At 48.7% G+C, this 16,193-nt stretch overlaps 1 protein-coding gene across 1 annotated transcript; it reads right to left on the reverse strand.

The window, feature by feature from the left end:
* Positions 1-1,142: 1,142 nt before the first annotated feature.
* Sypl2 (synaptophysin like 2) lies at positions 1,143-14,975 on the reverse strand. The gene is made up of 6 exons (XM_050120941.1): positions 14,922-14,975; positions 14,665-14,739; positions 6,040-6,164; positions 4,097-4,298; positions 3,137-3,328; positions 1,143-1,289 (listed from the first exon to the last, which is right to left on the reverse strand). Exons 1-6 carry the CDS (start codon positions 14,973-14,975, stop codon positions 1,143-1,145), a joined length of 795 nt encoding a protein of 264 aa, XP_049976898.1.
* Between the last annotated feature and the right edge of the window lie 1,218 nt (positions 14,976-16,193).

Below are 16,193 nucleotides of genomic sequence, written 5' to 3' on the forward strand. Positions count from 1 at the left end.
AGAAAAGGTGCTGGTTTGAGAAGATGAGCAGACAGTAAGGGACAAGCGGGCCTATCTATCCATGTCCTGGGACTGCTGGGCACCTCAGCCTCATGGTGGTCCTTTCAGCCAGCCCACAGCCCACAGGAATGAAACGAAGGCCTAGACAGACTTGCCACAAAAGAAAAGGATCTTAAATGCCTTATCTCCAAAAGGTCAGGGAAGGGGGATGGACTGACAGGTGGGGTGGGGTGGGAGAAGGAAGTGGAAATATTCCTAGCCTTCTCATCTTGTTTCCTAAGGGTGAGACAAAACCAAGCCCACAAAGGACGAGGAAGTTAGGGGTTCCATGAGTAAATGGAGTCTGGGGAGCTGATGACAGTGTTCCAGCTGAGGGAGAACAGAGGGGACAGAAAATGTATTCCGTCAGCAACTTCCCTGGCTTTCTTCCTCGAAGCTGCGGTGCAATGGCAACTCTGTCTGCTTCCATTGAGTCCAGGCCTCGTGTGGACCCTTAGAGGGCCTTTGGATAGGGTAATGGGTCTCCCTGTTTCACACATGGTGGGAGCTATGGACAAAGAGAGGCCAGAGAGGAGACTGGGGAGCACATGGGACTGGGGGAGGGCAGGGCTAGAGATGAGATACAGAGACTAGATGACAGCAATGGAGAGATGCCATCAAACCACTGCTGGGCTCTCCAGACAGGAATCAGGGCAAGACTGCCAGCTGACTTCCCCCCTCCTCACTGCACTGAGACTGAACAAAGGATAACAGAGAACAGCTTTTAGACACCAGTATCAGGACTCCAGTTTCTTGCCCTCACCTGCAGCAAGCACAGGCTCTCTCGGAGGCTTGAGGGCACAAATTAAAGCCCAGTAGGATACCTGAGTCCAGGCAGGTAGACAAGAAGGACCGAGTTCCTGCCATGTGCAGCTCCAGCAGGATGTGGGATGAGGGAGCCAGTGGAGGGCTGCCCAGGTAACCAATAACTGATGCCTGCCTACCCATCCATTGTCTCAAATCTCAAAGCCCAGAAGGACGGGGGGGGGGGGGGGGGGGGGGGGGGGGGGGGGGGGGGGGGGGGGGGGTTGGAGGAGGAGGAAGGTCCTGTGGAAGCCGGAGGAGATGAAGAGGTGCTGTCCAGTTCGGGAGTAGCCAGCTGCTTACTGCTTCTCCACTGCCCCCTGTTCTGCGGCACTCTCCTGGCTGGTGCCCTGGCCCTGGTCCTGGCCCTGTCCATACCACGGTGTCTCTTTGAACACAAACCAACAGTTTCCAGCCCACAGGAAGAAGTTGATAAAGCCGAAGAGCTACAAAAGAAATCAGGAGCGTTTGTGAGAACAGTCAAGGAGGAGCCACAGGAGAAATGGGAATAGGAAGAGCACAGAGAACCGGGTATAGAGGCAGAGTTCAAGGCCATTCTCCAGCGAAAGCGGCTAAACTGTACCCAGAATGCTCATGCGCAGTGTAGCTCAGTCGCTAGCCAAATCTGGCCCTAGGAATGCTAAGGAAATCAAGGAACACACGGCAGCCTGCTTGAGGTGAGTGAGCCTGGAGCTGTCCAAGGTACTCCTCTGGGGCTAGAGACTCGGAGAAGGCTTTGTTCAAACATCTGTTGTTCTTGCTGTTGCTGTTGTTTGCTTTCTCTGTGTATCCAGCCTGTTCTAGAACCTGGAAGCCTCCTGCCTCTGCTTGACAGGCTGTTGGTACTACAGGTGTGTGCCACCACACAAAATCTATTCAAATATTTTAAATGTTTTGAAAAACTGACAACATAGCGAGGGGTGGTGGCGCATGCCTTTAATCCCAGTACTCCGGAGGTAGAGACGGGTGGGTCTCTGTGATTTTGAGGCCAACCTGGTATAAGACTATACCAGGACAGCCAGTGCCACACTGACCCTGTCTCAAAACACAAAAGCAAAAACCTAACAAAAGAGTAGTTAGGGACAAAAGAACTGATGTTCACAATTCACTTTGAAAAGCTTTTTCAAAAATGGGTTGAGTGAGCCATGGTGGTGCACACCTTTAGTCCTAGTACTTGGAAGGGAGAGGTAGGTGGATCCCCATGAGTTGGAAACCCGTCTGTTCTACATAGCGAGTTCCAGGCCAGCCGCAGCTGTAGAGTAAGACTCTTTCCCAAAATAGTAATAATAAGATCAATAATCCAGGCATGGTGGCTTACACCTGTGCAATCCCAGCACTTAGGCATTTCAAGAAGCAAGATTGTGAATTTGGACCAGTCTGAGTCACCCAACAGAGAGTATCTTGAAACACAAATGAAAAGAAAAGCTGGGTGTAGCGGCACGAATCAGTATCCTGGTACTTAGAAGGTTGAGGCAAGAGGATCATGAATTCAAAGGCAGCATGGGCTATATGCGTTCAAGGACAACTCGGGTTATAGAGCAAGACCCTGTCTCAAAAATCAAAATAAAAATAGTAGATAAGGAAAGATGGATAAATACATAGAAAACGGGTACAATGAAATGTCACCATTTAGGTGGTGACTATGTAGGCCATCCCTGTAAAAAAAAAATTCAGTTTTGCTGGGTGGGTATGTGAAAATGTTTACAATTAGAAACTGGAAGAGAAACCTATGTGCGTGGTTTCGGAAGGCTCCCTGGTGCACTGGTGATGAAACATTTCAGCTGTGGGTCTTGGGGAGGTCTGGGGCAATTTCTGAGGGGGGTATGGGATGGCTGAGGTGACAAGGGGGCATTTTTAGCAGCTCAGTGCTGCAGGTGGGTGTTTACCTACTTACATGGCTGTCTCTCAACACTGTAGCAACTTGGATCTCCTGCCAGCGGAACCCACCATTGCCCCCCACACCCACTAAGTGACAAGGGGGCAGTTTCTCTCTCACACTGGTCCACTCACAGCTCTGAGCCCCATCACGGCCCTAAGCTCCCTCTGCACATGTTCTCACGAGACACGTGGCCAAACAGGCAAGGAGGGGTAACCTCCGGGGGCAGCTAAGAGTGGCAGAGCAGTGACTCAGATTCTCCTCATCCAAAAATATCTTCTCAGGCCAATATCAGATGCAGGGGTTACTAGTCTAGCTGCACAGCCTGTTGGCTCTGGGGACACCTTCTCTGTTCCTCTCAGAACCAGCTAGCTGGGACAGCTGGGCTCGCACGCCTTTCCCAGATACGGGTCTCACCACAGAGATGTTAGCTAGCCCCATCGAGGGCGTGGCGCCGGCACTGCACACTGCATCCTCTCCATGACACACGGACATGGCTGCGGTCAGGCTGGATGGCCGCGTGGCCCCTTTGACATCAGTCAAGCCCTTGCCCCAGGCAGCTGCGGCAACCAGCCAGAAGAAGGTGAAGGAGACAGTAACGCAGAAGTCCTAGGAAGAGTGGAGGGAAGAAGACATGTTCAGGATGACCCTCTTGTCACACCAGAATCCTGAGGTCCCAAGACAGATGTCCCTTCCCATCCTACAGGCCTCTATTCAGTGCCACCAAAGGAATGCTGCCACTCAGACTGCCATGCCCCTGCCCTTAGAGTTAAGGTCAGGCAAGGAGCTGCCAAGGCAACAGCTGATAACCCTCCCTCCTTGCAAGCCAAGTGACTTAAATTCCCTACTCTTTCCTCTCTACTTCCCTTTGGACACCACTATTCAAACTATGAATAACAAAGAAAGCAGATTCAGAAGACAATTGAGGTCTCTAAAGCCTACTTCCCATCTTGAATGTCTGAAATATAGAGGAAGGAAATACTACTAATAATAGATAGCTCTCATTGAGAATAACTGCATGCAAGATGCAATACGTGAATACTCATTTCATCCTCCTAAAACACTTGCCCATGGCTTCACCTTTATTTTAGAGCCAAGGAAATTCATGTGGAGAGAGGCTGAGTAACTTGTCTAATGTCACACAGCTACTACGAGCAAGCACTAGGATCTGAACCCAGTTAGGTTAGCTCTAGATCCGGCCTCCTCTGGCTGCAAACAAACAGAGCGAGGTTGGTAGGGCAGAGGCCCATTCCACACACAGGTATCGAGGACTCGGAGAAGACATCACTTTTGACCTCCCCTCTGCTCTTGACTTCAGCCTTCTAACAAAGAGCTCTTCCATTTCTTGGCCCCATCTTCTGGGCTGTACTCACTCACCACCAGGGGGAAGCGTTTGTTCTCTGTGTAGAGGTTGTGGAAGCGCAGGTAGAGGACCAGGGCAGCCATTGTATAGAAGAAGGAAAAGATGCCAAGAGTCACAAAGAACTCGGCAGGGGCAGAGAAGTCTCCCATGAGGTGCATGGTTTTAGAGGTGGAGTCTTCGTCACAGAGGGGCATCTCATACTGGACCCGGTGCAACCTGCAGGTGGCAATGGAAGCCATGCTGAGCCAGGGCCAGCCCCTCTCGCCCTGCCCAAGAAGGGCCCCTGTGTTGGCTCTCACCCTGGGAAAGGAGTCATGTAGGTAAGAACTGAGGAAATCTTGCAGTCAAGACAGGAGCTACCTCAAGATTCCACTCATTTATCCCCTGGTAGTACTGGGGTTTGAACATGGGGCCTCACACATGCTAGGCAAGGACTTTAGCACTAAGCTACAACCCTCATCTAAGATTCCCCCAAGCTCCATCAGCATCCAAACCATACCCATCCACCTGGCCAGAAATGGTCATCCTGAATCTCTATATATCTTTTTTAAAAAATATTTATTTATTTATTTATTTATTTATTATGTATACAATGTTCTGTCTGAGTGTATGCCTGCAGGCCAGAAGAGGGCACCAGACCTCATTACAGAAGGTTGTGAGCCACCATGTGGTTGCCGGGAATTGAACTCAGGACCTTTGGAAGAGCAGGCAATGCTCTTAACCTCTGACCCATCTCTCCAGCCCTCTCTATATATCTTGAGGGACCCGTAAGTCACTAACATATAGACAGCCCAACTATTTCTGATAGTCAAACCACTAGACAAATCAGATTCATTCTGCCCTTAGAAACACACAAGCCCGTATTAAACGGTGGTCACATTAAGGTTTGAATTCCCATTCACAGATTTGATTTAGCCCTCCCTGATTTGGCTACAATGAACAGAATAGAGTGGGAAATACAGCTTGTTGTGTAGAAGAGATACTTAACTTAAACTGGAGGCTGAAATGGTTTCAGATATCCGGAAAAGATGAGCTCTGCCTCCACCCCCTTCTGAACAGTCATTCCCCTACTCCTTAGGCTCCCAAATACTCAGGGGTGAGTGTCCTTTTCTACTTCCTGGTGAAGATGTACCTCCTTGCCAGGCAGTGGTGGTGCACACCTTTAATCCCAGCGCGGGAGGCAGAGGCAGGCAGATTTCTATGAGTTCAAGGCCAGCCTGGTCTACAAGAGCTAGTTCCAGGACAGGCTCCAAAGCTGTCTCGAAAACCCTGTCTCAAAAAACCGAAAAAAGGGGGCTGGAGAGATGGCTCAGTGGTTAAGAGCATTGCCTGCTCTTCCAAAGGTCCTGAGTTCAATTCCCGGCAACCACATGGTGGCTCACAACCATCTGGAATGAGGTCTGGTGCCCTCTTCTGGCCTGCAGACATACACACAGACATAATATTGTATACATAATAAATAAATAAATATTAAAAAATAATGGCAGTATTTAAAAAAAAACGAAAAAAAAAAGAAGCACCTCCTTGTATTTGGGTGACATCGGGTGAGCATTTCACATCTATTGTTTAACATCTAAACTCTAACAAGCTTCCTTCCTTCAAGGCGCTGAGGAATCTGCAGAGGGGCAGAGAGAATTGTCACTGGCCCAGACCCCTAGTGTCCCCTGGCCCTCCACCCCAACAGCTGGTTTCTCTCTGAGCTGTGGTGAGCTGCCATTGTTGGAGTTTGGACTGGAACTCTGTAACAATGACATAGCCGTGTTTCACTCTGGTCAGTGTCTGAAATGGCTAAAAGACAGAATGAGCCAGGTCTTGTTCTATTTTGATCTAGAGCGGCACACAGCACATGTCCTGTGAGCAGGAAGAAATGAGGAGAGGTTGGTAGGAGCAGAGGAGGAAGAAAGCCCTGCTAACCTAGAGAGAGGAGGGCACGGGGCCACAGCCAAGCCCTACTCACCTGAAGGGATAGCCGAACAAAACAATGATGGAGCTCACATCCTTGGCTTCGTTGTTGCAGCGAACCATGGCTCCCGTCTCCCCGCTGTAAGAGCCGCAGGACCCGAAGGCGAAAATAGCAAAGAGCTGAGAGAAAGTGAAGCCCCTTTGAGAGTCGGAAGATCTCACCTGTCCAAGGTAAAGAGCTACCCTTCGACTCCAGAGGGTGCAGGTGCTTAGTGGGTAGGGAGTCAGGATTCCTTTTACCAAGTTTCTCCTGGTAGGGACCCTCAGCTGCCATTCTTCTTTCTACTCCAAATATTATATTCTCTGAACAAAGCATTGGACCAAGTAACTCAATGAAGATGGCCAACTTTGAGTGTGGTCTCAAGGGAGAGGAAGTGAGAGGAAGCAGTTTCCAGAACTCTCTATTGGGCTTGGCACTTGAGACCACACATAGCTTCTGTAAGATAATGACTAACATAAGACCTCTGTAATTCTGTTTTTTGTTTGTTTGCTTGCTTGTTTTTGGTTTGGCTTGCATTTATTTATTTATTTATTTATTTATTTATTTATTTATTTATTATGTATACAGTGAATAGTCGGCTTGCAAGCTTGCAGGCCAGAAGAGGGCGCCAGGTCTCATTACAGATGGTTGTGAGTCACAGTGCGGTTGCTGAGAATTAAACTCAGGACCTCTCTAAGAACAACCAGTGCTCTTAACATCTGAGCCATCTCTCCAACCTCTGTAACTCTGGCTTTGGGAATGTCTGTTTCAAAGCTAGACTTTCCCCCCCCCCCTCCAAACAAGAGATCAGAAATAGATCCAGCCAGATCAGGCCTGCCTGGAACGTTTTCCATTCGATTTCATTTTCATTGCTCCTTGACCAGGCGTGGACTCTGGCACTTACTTTATTTCTAAGCTCCAGGAGCTTCTTGCCTCGTCGGCGGGATGATGGGGGAGGCTTCTACGAAGCTGTTCTGCGGCACTGCCAGCCTGACTTTTCTTCCCCGAGAGCACAGCCCTTTCCAGCAGCAGCGCCGGCTGGGCAAATGTTGACAGGCCTGGCTCACGCCCAGGGGAAAGCACCCTCCACTTTCCTTATCGGCCTCTGTTTCCCTCAGCCGTCCTCTCTGTAATCTGCCTGTGCTGCTATTCTCTAGTGGGAAGAAGCGGAGTGTTCCGTTCAGACCACCGGATTATTCACTGCACCTCTCAGCCCAGCTGACTGCACCTTCTGTCTTGAGGGGTATGAATTGTCCCCGTCCTGTGAGTCTCACGTTTCCTTCTAATCACATTGATTAGATTAGAAAGTAAGAAACTGTAATCTCTTGTTCTCCCGTATTGTGTTCAGCCCATTTCCTGTGCACCTACCTTTGGCATGATACTAGTGTTCTTATTAAGTGATGAATATATTCTGTTAATTGTTTGCTTTTATCTGCTTCTCTGTCACTCAGTCAGTGTTCTGGACATTAAACAAGAAGAAGACAGTAATCTATCTTCCAGGCCTGCATCCGCTCAAGAATAGAGTTGTGCATAATTTTTCTTTTCTTTTCTTTTCTTTTCTTTTCTTTTCTTTTCTTTTCTTTTCTTTTCTTTTCTTTTCCTTTTAAAAGATTTATTTGGCCAGGCAGTGGTGGCGCACGCCTTTAATCCCAGCACTTGGGAGGCAGAGGCAGGCGGATCTCTGTGAGTTTGAGGTCATCCTGGTCTACAAGAGTTAGTTCCACGACAGGCTCCAAAGCTGCAAAGAAACCCTGTCCCGAAAAACCAATAAATAAATAAATAAATAAATAAATAAATAAATGATTTATTTGTTAATTATGTGTGCAGCGTTCTGCTTGCATGTACACCAGGTCTCATTACAGATGGTTGTAAGTCACCATGTGGTTGCTGGGAATTGAACTCAGGATCTTTGGAAAAGCAGGCAGTGCTCTTAACCATTGAGCCATCTCTCCAGCCCATGCATTATTATTCTAATACTGATCAAAACGAAAAGAGACATGGATTAGGAATCAGGAAACCCAGGTTCTGGTCTCGGCCCTGTAACTCATTCACTAGGTGGCTTGGCTCTCTTAGTCCTGGTTTCTTCATTTTTAGAATAAGGACTTGGGGTTTATTTAAAGGCTGCTTCCAGCTCTGGAATTCTTCCATCCTCTGTAGCTAATGCTCTGAGCAGAGCATGCCCTTGGCCGGGTTTACCAACAGCTGTGCTCTGCCCCTGGGCAGTATCCAGTGTTACCGCTGTGCCTTGCTTGGCCTGGCCTGGCAAAGCTCAGTGCTGGAGCCACTGACCATTCTCTAAAGGTCATGTGTGCCCCTGTTCTCAGTAGACTTGTTCCAAAGGAGTGAGAATCTCTGTATAGGTAATGAGACCCAGGAAGGAAGACAGAGGAACTGGCCTGAAGTGCCTACATAGCTTCCGCATCTGAGCTAAGCTCCGAGAGCAGCAGAACGGCACTGCTGGCTCATCTTCCGGCAGAGCCAGGGACAGAGAAAAGTCACCAGATGCCTTTGTATTGTTACCCTTCACACACTCAAAGCTGGCTCTCAAGCAAAACAAGGGGCCTTCACTAGCTCCTCCTCAGAGGGATTTTCCTGTCTTCATCCACTCACAGGACTCTCTGACTCCTCACTGAAGTCCTTATTCCTCTTGGTTTCTGGTGCCTAGAACAGGACACAATCAGGGTGTCGCACTTGAGGAAGGGCAGCATGGCTGGGTGTATTTCCAGTCGTTGTCTGTTAGCCAGTGAGTATAAGGAAGCATGTAGCAATTCCTATCTCAGGGCAGCGAACACCATATATGGAACTTTTCCTTCCCTGGGCACTGTTGAACATCTGCCAAAAGGTGGCATTTCTCAAGTATGTACCTGTACCAGTCACTTTAGCGGTGGGTGGGTGAGGGACAAAGACAGAGACAGAGAGGAAGAGAGAAAGAGAGAGACAGAGAGATAGAGGGGTGCTGTCCTTATGGAATGCATGTCTTATACTGTTCAACAGGTTCCATCCAGCCAACTATGGCAATTTAAATTACTTCAAATAAAATGAAGCCCAAGGGGGCTGGAGAGATGGCTCAGCGGTTAAGAGCATTGCCTGCTCTTCCAAAGGTCCTGAGTTCGATTCCCAGCAACCACATGGTGGCTCACAACCATCTGTAATGGGGTCTGGTGCCCTCTTCTGGCCTGCAGGCATACACACAGATGAAATATTGTATACATAATAAATAAATATTTAAAAAAAAATGAAGCCCAAGCTAAGCTTCGGTTGCTCGGTGATACCAGCCCCAGAGCAAGTGCTCAGAAGTCACGTGTGACAAACCACTACTCTACTGCTCAGCACAGATTATAGCGCTGTCCATCACTATGAAAAGTCTAAGTCTGAACAGTGATGCTCAGGCTTGAAAATTACGAGCCCTGCTGTGAATTTTCAAAAACTGAAATATACTTATAACCACTTTGCTATTAACTGTTTATCCTTCTCTGTTTTGATTTTCTGAAAGTTAGGAATATCTATCTACACATTATCTAGAGTAGATATTTTTTTACTTGTCAGAGTGTTCTTCTGTTTATTCATTTTGTGGTGTCCGCTGGTGAGCCCTAGACCGTAAGTATGCTAGATAAGCACTCTACCACAATCCCATACCTCCAAACCCAGAACACCACAATGTGTGGTGCCAGATAGCAGAGTTAGTGGACAACTGGCAAATCTGAGAAGCTCATAGGTTCTCAGAGCAGTGGGTCCAGAAAGACCTCAGACATTATTAGACAAGTGGTCTCTTTTCACTTCTGGGAACAGAAGCCCTCCTTACTCTGACAAAGTCGTGTTCTCAAGGTCATATTTAGCTAATGTGTGAGCTGGGTTTCCAGTTCACAGCTCCCGATTCCCTGTTCTGAGCACCTTCCTCTTCATTCCTTCATCTGAAATGAAGTATCTGCCTTGTGCCCTGATGCCAGGGATAAGAAGATGAGCAAGACCCTGAACCGTAGAGTTCCTGCGGCTGAAGAGGAGGTCTCTTCTGTGCCGTGCATGGCAGGAGGAGGAAGGCAGGTGCTCTGCCCTGGGCTGCAGGAGCAGAGGTACCAGCCCAGTCCATTCACAGCTTTCAAACCTTCTACTTTCCTGTACCAGATCGCTTCCTGCCGTAACCAGGTAGGGACCAAAGCCCCAGGACCAAGAGGCGAAGAACTTGAAACCACACCTCTCTCACACACAGGGCTGTGAGATAACACACTGATCATAAAGAAGGAAGATGGGGTAGTGGACAGCAGGGGACTGTCTGGGGCTCTGATGCTGGGAATGGTGAGGGTCGTACTTTGCCCTCTTCCTCCTCCCCCGTCTTTGCATCTCTTTGAACAGACAGAATGATTACCTTCCCAATTTAAGGGTAGGTTCCACTCTGATGCTGACTGGCTTACTAGTTATAATCCCATGTCAACCCAAAGAACACTAGCCCCCAGGGAATGCAAGGTACAACAACACGGGTTCTTCCCCCCGGTCCTACTTCACAACCTTTCCTTGGTGTTATGGATTCTGACAGTGTCCGTTCAAAATCTCCAATAGAAAAAAAGTACACCAAATAAATAAAAAAAACAAATTCCACCAATGAAATAGCTTCTTCATACTATAGATTCCAAAGCCCCCCCCCAACTCTAAAATCATCTGTCCTCATCAGAAGGGAGTACTTGGATAAAATTAATATGATCTATTATTTGTAAGGAAATGGAATCCCATATGACTGAGTTGCCAGGATTCTTTTGTACCTCACATTCAAAAGGAAGGGTTGGCAATGGTGACTGAGTAATCTCACCAAAGGGTGACGCTAGTGAGACAGGCTGCATAAGAAAGGAAGTTAGGGGAGGTGGGAGGGAAGGGAACACACATTTATCAGATCTGCCCATAGAATGCCCCATGCCCTGTAGACATTACCTCACATAGTCCTCCCAGTGAACCTACATCACACAGTTTAGCCTCAGATGGGGAAAATGAGGCCCATAAATATTCCACCAATTAACCAAGTTTCGAGGGATGGGAATCAAAAGACACCGAATTTAAGTCAAACTCCATCCAGTACTTTTCTCTTTTTTTTTTTCCCTTTCTTTTCTTTTAAGCTAGTTTTTAGGGCCAGGGAAATGGCTCAAAGGCATTTGTCATGTAACCCCGTTGACCTGGCGTTCCATCCTTAAAATCTACGTAAAAATGAAAAGAGAAAACAAGTTCCTTTGAACGCCACAGGAGTGGCAGGCACTTGCACTTGTGCACAATAATGCACATACAATAATGTAATGTACCCCACAATAATGGTAGCATAAAAGTTAAAAAAAAAAGAACAACGAAAACCTACTTCAGCATTATTTGGCTGCATTCATGAGCAGAGGCAGGCAGATCTCTCTGTGTGTTGGCGGACAGCCTAGTCCTGTGAGTTCCAGGACAACCAGAGCTATGTAGAAAGACCCTGTCTTTTAAAAAAAAGGATGATGGATGGATGGATGGATAGACGGATGGATATGGCTGGCTTGATATAGACCTGATAAGATTCTTGGATTGGAACTGAGGTGAGATTAATTTCTGAGTCTTTGTTTATTTGGTTTGGTTTGGTAGACCAGAATGAGATCTTCCCGTCTCTGCCTCCTAATTGCTGGGACTAAAGGTATGTGCAAGTACAGCCAGAGTAATTTCCAGATCTTAAAGACACTCTAAGTCCTGACTCAGGAAAGAATTGCATCACTCTCTTCTCACAAGGGTTGCACAGGTAAACTTGTCACAGGTGGAACTTTTGCCAATGGGTAAGAATAAAAAGTTTTCAGCTGCCATTGTAAGAAGGACAAGATCTGTGTGCTCCCTTTCCCTCTGGTGAGGAGTATTTCTCACGCTGCTTCCTGTGTGCTTTTCTGTTCATCTGCAAAGATTCAAGCCAGCCAAACTCACATCCCGGGTTGAAGGCTACCTGGGAGAGCCCTGAAAGCAACTCATGGCTCCTTATGATGCTACCCTGCAAACGAAGGCCAGTTCCAAGCCTTTCCCCAGAGACCTGATTTAGCAGGATGAGAGGAAGATGGCCCCTGTTCTGCACAACTTCTTCTCTGTAAATTTGAAGATCATAAAAGTCAGGTCTTAATTCTGAGGGTAGTCGTTCCCACCTGTGGGTCACGACCCCCATGGGGGTCACATATCACGTATATCAGATATTTACAGCAAAACTGCAGTTATGAAGTATCAACAAAACAATTTTATGTTTGGGGGTCACCACAACATGAGGAACTGTATGCAAGGGGTTGCAGCGCGAGGAAGGTTGAGAGCCTAAGACTTAGGGTTAGAAGACTGAACCATTGTGCTAGGAATCGCTGTGTGCAGAATGTTGTAGGAAGCGGCCGTGAGAAGGATGGCAAGATTAAAAAAGGGGGCTGGAGAGATGGCTCAGAGGTTTTTGCCTGCTCTTCCAAAGGTCCTGAGTTCAATTCCCAGCAACCACATGGTGGCTCATAACCATCTGTAATGGTGTCTGGTGCCCTCTTCTGGCCTGCAGGCATACACACAGACAGAATATTGTATACATAATAAATAAATAAATATTTAAAAAAACAAAAATAAAAAAGGAAATCTTCCAGAATCTTCCTGGGGAAAGCAAATCCATGGTCATTCCTCGTTGTCTCCACCCCTTCACAGTCTGTCTCAACCCTTCTATTAGAACCATTTGTCTAGCTTGGGTAGCACTTATGTCCCATTCCTCTGGGTTGCTCAGGAGGCCTCCTTACTTCTCAATGCCAGTTCCTTTGAAGCCTCCCTTTTCCTACTCAATCCCCTCTGGTGCTCAAGTCAGAACAAGAAAGGGCAGAAGGTGAAAGAGTTCAGTCAACACTGGTCCCCCTCTTGAGGCAGTAGGGAAGTGGAAAGCCCCAGAGTTTATTTACACTTGGGACCCCCAGGCTGGTCTGCAGCCAGTCAGGGTCTCAGATACCCAGAGACAATCCCAAATGCACTATTGTTCCTGAACTCCAAATTTACGATTCCCATCCCAACCATGATTATGTAGGACTTGGTGACATCACGCTGATCCCTCCCTCCTGTGAATGCAAAGCTCTTCAGAATTCACTCCCCCCACGTATCAATGGGAAATGTGCCCTAGCTAAGTCCACTGTTGAGGGTGTATTAATAACCTCATACAAGCCAGGCACACACCTTTAAACCCAGCACTAGGGAAGCAGAGGCAGGCAGATCTCTCTCTCTCTCTCTCTCTCTCTCTCTCTCTCTCTCTTGTACGAGGCAGAGGCAGGCAGATCTCTCTCTCTCTCTCTCTCTCTCTCTCTCTCTCTCTCTCTCTCTCTCTCTCTCTCTCTCTCTCTCTGTGTGTGTGTGTGTGTCTATAGAGAGAAACCCTGTCTAGAAAAACCAAGGGGAAAAAAATAACTACATATAGCATTTGGCTTTTTTTTCTTTTTTTCGAGACAGGGTTTCTCTGTGGCTTTGGAGCCTGTCCTGGAACTAGCTCTGTAGACCAGACTGGTCTCGAACTCACAGAGATTCGCGTGCCTCTGCCTCCCAAGTGCTGGGATTAAAGGCGTGCGCCACCATCGCCCGGCACATATAGCATTTGGTACATGGGTTGCCTAACAGAATCATTTCTGCATGAATGTACAAAATGTCCCTCAAGTCTTTATAGTTTGAAAAACTGACAGCACTTGTCCACATTTCTAATTTATGACCATCTTGGGCAGTGGCTCTAAGAAGAGAGGGCTTGCCAATGTCTTAACGTACCTGTGAAACAAGACATTATTCCTACTAGACCAAAGCAGGGGAAACTGAGGCCATGGGCAGAGATAAGTTTAAGAACACACGGTAATTTTTAATGTCGAGCTCTAATCTAAGCATGCTGATGGGTTTGATCCAAGTTAGTGACTAATGTTGGAAACTGCTTGCCCGAGAAGTGACTTGCCCGGGGTCACAAAGCTGAGGAAGGTAGCTCTAGACCTGCAATCTACCTCCTCACCTTCCCGGCTCAGTGTTGATATGACACCTGCCACATTTTAATCGCGCTGTGATTTTTCTTCTATCTTAATCGTTTTATTTAATCGGAGGACTGAAAACCAACTGTTCATTCATTCATTCACTTCTTTACTCGGTTACAGGTACCCGAATTACTCCAGTGACCTCAGCTGAGAGTCTGTCTCCTGAGTCCACCCCTCGGATCATCCAGGTCCTAAAGCATTCTGGGCAGAATGACTTCTGTAACCCTCTTCCTTCCCTCCGGTGCCCTCCGTGGCTTTGCTCTCACTGCAAAACGGACCTTTACCCTCCTTGTCCTCCTCACCCCTCCCGCCACTGAATCGTGGTATGTGCAGGATCAGAGTTCTGGAAAGGTTACACCCGAGTCCTCTCGCCCGAGTGAAATGTGAGCACCCTGGGCAAAGGCGGCTTGCACATAGAAGGTCCGAATCCGGGACTCGGACGACCTGGCTCCTCTCCCTCCTTCCACCGACTGCAGGAGAAGCAGCCCTGGCCCTCCCCTCCCCCGCCCACCTGTCGCCACCCCCCACCCTTCCGCAGTAGCTGGGCCCAGGGCATCTCCCCATCCTCCTCCGGGGCCACATTGCTTCGGGTCAGCGTCACAATCCAGGCTCCCGAAATAGCCCGGGGCTAGGGCCGACTCACCCACTGGAGAACTTTGATGAAGCCCAGCGGCTCCTCCAGGCGCCGCCAGCGCAGCCCCACGAGCAGGCGGTCCACCTGCAGAAACAGAGCCAGCAGACAGACGGTCAAGGCGGGGGGAGGGGGGCGAAGAGTGGGAGAGGGGGGACGTGGGTCCCCCACTACTCACACTGGGAGGGGGTAGCGGAATAGGACTCAGGTAGGACATCTAGGTGGACAGGGGCTGGTGAGAGTCCACGGGCCGGGCGCTTGGGGCGTACCTGCGGGCGCGGAGACTTGTCCGACGTGCGGCTGGGGCTCTCCGTCGAGGACATGGTGGCGCGGCGGGGCGCAATGCGGGGCTTCGGCTCCCTGGGCGGGAGGCTTCGGGGCGCGCGGGGGCGCTGGGGACGGCGGACTCGCGACCGTGGGCAGGCCGGGCTCCAGGCTGGCTGGCGGGCTGGGTTGTGGGGGCGCTGCTGCTTGCGCTCTCGGAGGCTGTGTCCGCCTTACTGCCCCGCCGGCTGCAGAAAGCCCCCGAGTCCGATTCAAACTTCTGTCAAACTCTCTGGCCGAGTCTGCAGCTGAGTCACGTGGCGTGCGGTCGCGAACCCTGCTCCCGCCTCCTGCGCTCCCCTTTTTCCGCGCGTAGGGTGCCTTAAAGGGACCTGTGGAGCCTGCTAGCCGTCGGGCTGCCAGGAGGCTCCGGCGCTTCGTTAGAAGCTTTCAGGTCGGTTCCCACTGAAACAGCGCAGCCGCTCCAACACCAGAGCCAAGGACAAGAACCCACCCGGGATGCGTGGACTTCTAGAGCAGCTTTTCCAGTTTTCCTGCGTTCTGTCGGAGGGTTCTTCTATTTTTCCATACCGTAGTAACTAGAGCACACAAGATTTTCCCAAGGCATCCTCAGTGCTGCTGTAAAGGTGCACCACCAGCCAGAGCAGAGGGAGAAAGACCTGGACTATAGACTTTCACTTCGCACTAGCCAAGGTTTTACTTTTTAACAACAAACGGCATTTAGATGTTAATGAGTTTCAAAGTTATCAAAAATTTAAAACGTAAGAACTCGATCTCCTTTTAATTTAAACCCAACACGATTTAAAAGAGAATCAAGGAACTGTGGGCGCAGAGATTGGAGTTTGTATGAAAACTAAGGCAAAGTTGCATGCTGATTGACTTTGAATGGGCCTCAGTTTTGAAAAGCGGTCTGTGGGAGCCGGAAGTGAGCAGTCGTATTACACATTGGGTTTACATGGAACGGAAATCTAAGTAGTAAAAGGTGACAGACACCATTTAACCAAAGCCTCTCAGTGACTCAATGGTCGAAGCTAGGAGGGAACCAGCCTCTCTCCTTTGCTCCTAACTTTTATCCGTCAACGTCATTCTTTGATAATATGTCTTTACTCCCTACTTCCAGCATTTCAAAACCAGTGCTTTTTGAGCAAATATTCTGCTGTTTATATAATTCAACCTCTGAATAAGAGCCTTCCCAAACCTAGGTATGAGTGGGTGGGACAAACAGCTAAGGCTGGGCTTGAAGGAAACTTCTGCCA

Source organism: Alexandromys fortis, unplaced genomic scaffold (genome assembly GCF_014885135.2).
Source record: "Alexandromys fortis isolate MF-2015 unplaced genomic scaffold, M_Fortis_MF-2015_v1.1 scaffold_176, whole genome shotgun sequence".
Lineage (NCBI taxonomy): Eukaryota > Metazoa > Chordata > Mammalia > Rodentia > Cricetidae > Alexandromys > Alexandromys fortis.